At 46.0% G+C, this 6,431-nt stretch overlaps 1 protein-coding gene across 1 annotated transcript in view; it reads right to left on the reverse strand.

Annotated features, from left to right (window-relative positions):
• Positions 1-6,431, reverse strand: part of LOC127008079 (glutamate decarboxylase-like) — a 136,425-nt gene that overhangs the window by 47,051 nt on the left and 82,943 nt on the right. Inside the window, exon 3 of the mRNA XM_050879633.1 lies at positions 4,587-4,823. Within this exon, the coding sequence (XP_050735590.1) occupies positions 4,587-4,823 (237 nt within the window). The remainder of the gene's footprint in view (positions 1-4,586; positions 4,824-6,431) is intronic.

Below are 6,431 nucleotides of genomic sequence, written 5' to 3' on the forward strand. Positions count from 1 at the left end.
AAAGAACCAACAGAAGCATAACGAAATTTTGTTCTTGGTATATATAGAAGGAAGAATCAACAGGAACATTATGAAATTCTGGCTGATGGAACATTAAGGGAAACCTACAGGAATATTACCCAAAATTTTGCTGTGGGAACGCTGATAAATCTTGCCGGAACTTCACGAAATTTTGGCCGATGAAACATTGAGAGAAATCTACGGAACATTACCCCCAGATTTTGCTGTAGAAACACTGAACAAACATTAGCTTCTTTAGTAATTTTGTGTAAGTTTATAATCTTATCAGTGAAATATTACTACATGAATAAATAATGGGCTGCCGAATTGTTAAGAAAACTTGATATCGAAAAATTAATAAAAATATCTGGAAGTAAGAAGATTACTTTCCAGAGGGAACAATAGAGGAGTATTTCGAAATGCTGCTGTTTGATCATAATCCCTGCCGGCACATTAAAAGTTGATGCTACGAAGAAATTAAGAAACCATACCAAACATCACTACAAGAACAAAGAAAATAAGTTTGCGAGAACATTAGGGGGAACTTAACTATTATAATGTTAGGGAAAAATCCTGATAGTCGAACTTTCAAAGAATGCCGGTAAATTAGGTTAAGTTTTTGATATTGTAGTATTGAGGAAAATTCTGGATATTGGAACTGAAAGATTGCAACATAGGGAACATAGGGAAAAGGAAAACATATGGAAATAGGTAAAATAGCAAAACATTAGGAAAATAGGGTAAAGTTCTGGTATCATATTACTACGGAAAATGCTGCATATTGGAACATAAGAAAAGAATCTCTTCAAGTCGGAAAATTACTGAATTCCTATTTACCAGAACCGACATAGATAAATGATCCGAATTAAGTCGTTTAATCCCTCATAGACAACCAAAATCACCCCAGGCGTAACTCATATTACCAAAACCAAACATAGTCAACCAAAATCAACCAACACGTTATCTATTTTACCAGGATACTGAAACAAGCCGACTACTCTCCAGAAACCGAATGGAACCGATCAATATCAACCGGATGTTATTTACTGTACTACTGCTAACCAGATTCAACCAAGATGTAATTCACGCCCCCAAACAAACCAGAATTAACTTAAACCAACCTGATATCATTTGCTTCACTTAACATAACCAGATTCAACCAAGATGCAATTCGCTCCACCAAAAAAATATAGAAACAGCAAAAATGAACTGGATGCCATTTACCTCTACTAACCAGAAGCAACCAAAAAAACTCATTCTCTCCACCAAATAGAAAACAAGAACGACCGAAAACAATCTCAAAGTACATCAGAGTACATAACACCACAAAACAAAATAGAACCAACCATAAGCACTCAAAAACCAACCAGAATCAGCCATAAGCACCTAAATCAACCGAAACAAGGAGCTTAATCGACTGAGACTAAGCGGGGAGGACGGCCCGCGGAAGGCCACCAGCGTGACTTAACCAAGAGTCGCGTGCGGCGGTAACAATCTGGCGGATGTGTAAGTCAAGTTCAATAACAGAAGAGGCGGAAGGGAGCGAGGGAGAGGGAGGCAGGGAGGAAGGGATGCGGGGAGGGAAGAAGGAAGGGAGAAGGCAGGGAGGGAGAGGGAGGCAGGGAGGAAGGGATGCGGGGAGGGAAGAAGGAAGGGAGAAGGCAGAGAGGGAGAGGGAGGCAGGGAGGAAGGGATGCAGGGTGGGAAGAAGGGAGGGAGAAGGCAGGGAGGGAGAAGGGCCACAGAGAAAGAGGAGGAAGACGAGGGGAACAGAGGAAGGGAGGGAGGAAGAGAGGGAGGGAGGAGAACCGTGAGGAGTTGAGACAGGGAGAGAGGAAAGAAAAAAGGGAGTGAGGGATGTAGGAAAGAGGAACTTGGGAGAGATGGATAGAATGTGGGAGAAAGGAAGAAGGAGAATGGGGAGATAGGAAAGGAGAAAAGGAAAGAAGAGAAGGAGAGGAAGAAATAGTGAAGGAGAGGGGAGTAAGAACATAGGAGAGAGACGAAAGGAAAGAGGAAAGATAAGGAGGAGAGGAAAAAATGAGAGGGAGAGTGGGGTAAAGTGAGGGAGAAGGGAGTACGAGAGTGGAGGAGACAAGGAGGGATGGAAGGAAGGAGAGACGGAGAGAGGGGTAGCGAGAGGGAGAAAGAGAGGCGAGGGAGGGAGGGAGGGAGGGAGGGAGGCAGAGAAGGCTTTGGTCATAACACAAGAGTGATTTTCCAGATGGGAGAAGGCATCAGATAAACGATCAGGCCTTTAGAATGAAGGAGGAGGGAGGGAGGAAGGGAGGGAGGGAAGGAGGGAGGAAAGGAGGAAGGAAAGAAAATAGAGGAGGAAGTTATAGTAAGAGATGATAGACGTTTTAGGAGAGCAGGTGGATGTGAAGTGTTGTGTGTGTGTGTGTGTGTGTGTGTGTGTGTGTGTGTGTGTGTGTGTGTGTGTGTGTGTGTGTGTGTGTGTGTGTGTGTGTGTGTGTGTGTGTGTGTGTGTGTTTGAGAGAGAATGTATTAAAATCTCTCTTCCCGCACATCAAAGTTACAAGCACATAAAGAAGTTTCCATCCAATACACACACACACACAAACACACACACACACACACACACACACACACACACACACACACACACACACACACACCACACGAATTTTCCGAGATATCTTCCTCCTACAACCATCTTTCCTTCCTCCCCACTCTCCCCCTTCCTCCCTCCTACCCTCCCCCCTAACTCTCAGGAAGCGAAAGCAATATCTTCCTTGCTCACAAATTTATGAGAATATTGAGAGGAAAAAGAAACTCACGGGCAATATTTCGCGAGGCGGGTACGAGGTAAAAAAAAAAAAAGTAAAACATATTGCGGTGAAGGAGGTAAGCGGAGGAGGAAGAAGAGGAGGAGAAGGAGGAGGAGGAGGAGGAGGAGGAGGAGGAGAAAGAAGGAATGTTGCTGTTGCCGGTGGTGAGGGTAGGGGTGGTGGTGGTGGGGTGGTGATACTAGGGAAAATGTTGGTATATTAGTAGGCTGTAAAAATGCTAGAGATGGTGGTTGCGGTGGTGGTGGTGGTGGTGGTAGTAGTGGTGGTGGTGGTAAAGAATAATAGGTGGAGGAGGTGGAGGAGGAGGTGATGTAAGTGGTTTTGGGAACGTATATTACTCTCGAGGAATCAATTTAGGAGTTTTATGTGAAATATTAATTGAAATCTAGACACTTTATCATCGACACCATCATTGGATTTCTTTCTTATGTGTGGCTGGCGTGGGTGTATCGAGGGAGGGTCTTGCCTAACAGTGTGTCCTAGGTTCGAGTCCCGGCCGTTCCAGGGATATGAACAATAAGGTATGGAATAAGGCACTATTACTATTCTTACTTATTATTATTATTCTCTTCTTCTTGTTGTTGTTGTTGTTGTTATTACTAGTATTACTTTTTTTATGACCTTAACCACCAAGCTACAGGAACGGAACAAAAAGTGGCTGATTCATACTATTCAATGAAGAAAAATGTAAAATCCTGCACCTTGGGAGGGGATATCCAGCACACCAATACCACATGGGAAACAATCCACTATCCACCACAGAGGCAGAGAAAGACCTGGGAATACATGTTACCAGGCTACCAGTGAAAGCCAAATCCGTGCCAATCGCAGCGGACGGGTTAACAGAGACGGCAATGTTAGCGTGTATTGAAATCATGGACGTAAAGAGCGTAGAGTTTTCACCCACTCGTCCCTTCTCCCGTCATCACCCGTTCGCCCCTGTTGCTCCTGTATGCGGGGTGTGTTGAAGCTGACATTGGTTTGTGCCTCCAGCAAACTCAACACACGAAGGGGAGAAAGGGAAAGGGAGGGGAGAAGGGAGGGAGGGAGTAAGGCAGGGAGAGAAGTGAGGGAGGGAGGTAGAGTAGGAGTGAGTGAGGGAGGAGAGATGCGGGACGGCCGGGAAAGAAATAAGAGAGAGGGCATGGAGGAGAAAGAGAGGGGGGGGCGGGAGAGAGGGAGGGAAAGAGGGAGGGATGGAGATAATCACTGACACGGCTGTCTGACCCACGGCGACGGCTTGAGGCGATGGGAAAACACACACACACACACACACACACACACACACACACACACACACACACACACACACGCACACACACACATACACACACACATATTATCTATCAATCTCTTTCCTCACACACATATACGTTACCCCCCCTTCCCGACCCCCTTCCCGACACACAATTCCCCCTACTCCATCTAAATGCAGGCTAAAAAAGCTCACCACTCACACACACTTTTCCCCAACTCTTCACTGCTTTCTTTACGACGAGATTACTCAAACACTTCCTAAAACATCCTCAATACCTCCCACACAAACACACATCTTCACCTGACACTTAAGGACACACACACACCTACCTTTACCGATACACCTTCACCGTCACTTACCTGCCTTGACCTGGTGCTTGAGGATACACACACAGAAACACACATCTTCATCTGACACTTAAGGACACACTCACACACTTACACACACACACACACACACACACACACACACACACACACACACACACACACACACACACCTTCACCGTCACTTACCTGTCTTGACCTGGTACTTGAGGGCGTCCTTGCAGTCTGAGAGGAGCTGCTCGAGGTTGAGGGGCTTGTTGGGTATCTCCAGGTCGAGCACTTCCTTGAGCTGCTCGGGCTGGTGGAAGTCGAGGATCTTCACGTTGCGGTCGAAGGTGTCCCGCACGTAGTCGATGGAGATCTCGGCCACGCGAAGCAGGAACTCCCTCGTCTCCGGCCCGCCCGTGGAAGTCCAGGGAAGCAGGTCTGTGGGGGAGGAAGGGAGACGGTGAGGGAAGGGAGTGAGAGGAGTTAGCGTTTTATTTACTTATTTGTTTTGTTTTAGCGGGCTTTTTGGGGGGTTGTCATTTTTTGCCCTTGAGATGTTTTCGTTGCTGTAAAAAAAGTATGTAGGTTTATGGGGTAAAACAGAGGGGAAGGGGAATGTGACGGGAGTAGGAGGAGGGGGAGGAGAGAGGTAAAGAGGAGTGGGAAGGGAAGGAGACTTGTGAGGGGAAGGAGGCAGAAGTGTAGAAGTGAAGAGAGTAGGCAGGTATCTGGGAGGAAATGAGTGTGTGTGTGTGTGGGGAGAGCGGGAGAAGTAATGGGAGGAGGAGGAGAAGTAATGGGAGGAGGAGGAGAAGTAATGGGAGGAGGAGGAGGAGGAGGAGGGAGAATCTTAAGGGAAGTGAAAAGTAGGTTTCTGGAAGAGGAAGGGAGAGTGTGAAAGAGGAGAGAGGCGTTGCAATGATGGTAAGAAAGTAGGCATGTGGGAGAAATCGTGAAGTGGAGGAGGAGGAGGAGGAGGAGGAAGAGGAGTAGGAGGAGGATAGGAGAGAGAGAGAGAGAGAGAGAGAGAGAGAGAGAGAGAGAGAGAGAGAGAGAGAGAGAGAGAGAGAGAGAGAGAGAGAGAGAGAGAGAGAGAGAGAGAGAGAGAGGTGAGAGGGGAAAGAGAGGAGAGTAAGAAGTAAGTGGGATAAGCCGGGATAAGTGAGAGGGGGAAGGAAGGAAGGAAGGAAGGAAGGAAGGAAGGAAGGAAGGAAGGAAGGAAAGAAAGAAAAAGAAAAAGGAAAAGTGAAGAAGATATAGATGGATGGACAGTTAGGTAAATGAGTAGATAGATAGATAGATAGATACAGATAGACAGATAGATACAAACAGATAGATAAATAGATAGGTAAAGACACACAGATAAATACAGACAGACATGTAGATAGACAAATATTGAGATTAACAGACAACAGTAAAAATTCAACCAGATGAAAAAGAAAGAAGGGTGAGAAAAAATGGATTAGAGAAAAATAAAGGAAATAAAAAAATCGTAAAAATGTACATTAGAGAGAGAGAGAGAGAGAGAGAGAGAGAGAGAGAGAGACAAATGAAGTAAACACTGCGTCAGGTGTTGAATCCCAGCCTCATGTTGACTATCTCTCTCTCTCTCTCTCTCTCTCTCTCGCGCCTAGTCTGGACCATGGGGTCTGTGTGGTATTATTTTCTATGTAAATCTGTGTAAAAATCTCTATCTCTCTCCATCTATACTTTCCTTTCTCTTCTTTCCATGGTCTTCTCTCCCACCACCTGTACTTTCCTCCATCACTCTCTCCTCTTCTCCTCCTCCTCCTCATTTCCTCCCTTCACCTGTACTTTCCTCTGTCCTTCTCTTCTCTCCCTATCCTGCTCTACTCTCCCTTCCTCTCCCTTCACCTATACTTTCCTCCCGCTTCTTGCCCTCCTTCTCTCCCTTCCTCCCTCACCTTATACTTTCCTCCTTCCATTCCTCCTTCTCTCCATCTCCCTCCCTCCCTCCCTCCACCTGTACTTTCCTCCGTCCCTCCACCTGCCCACTGGAGAGAAAAATCCCACGTGACAGGAAAT

The sequence above is a fragment of the Eriocheir sinensis genome, chromosome 37, assembly GCF_024679095.1.
Source record: "Eriocheir sinensis breed Jianghai 21 chromosome 37, ASM2467909v1, whole genome shotgun sequence".
NCBI lineage: Eukaryota > Metazoa > Arthropoda > Malacostraca > Decapoda > Varunidae > Eriocheir > Eriocheir sinensis.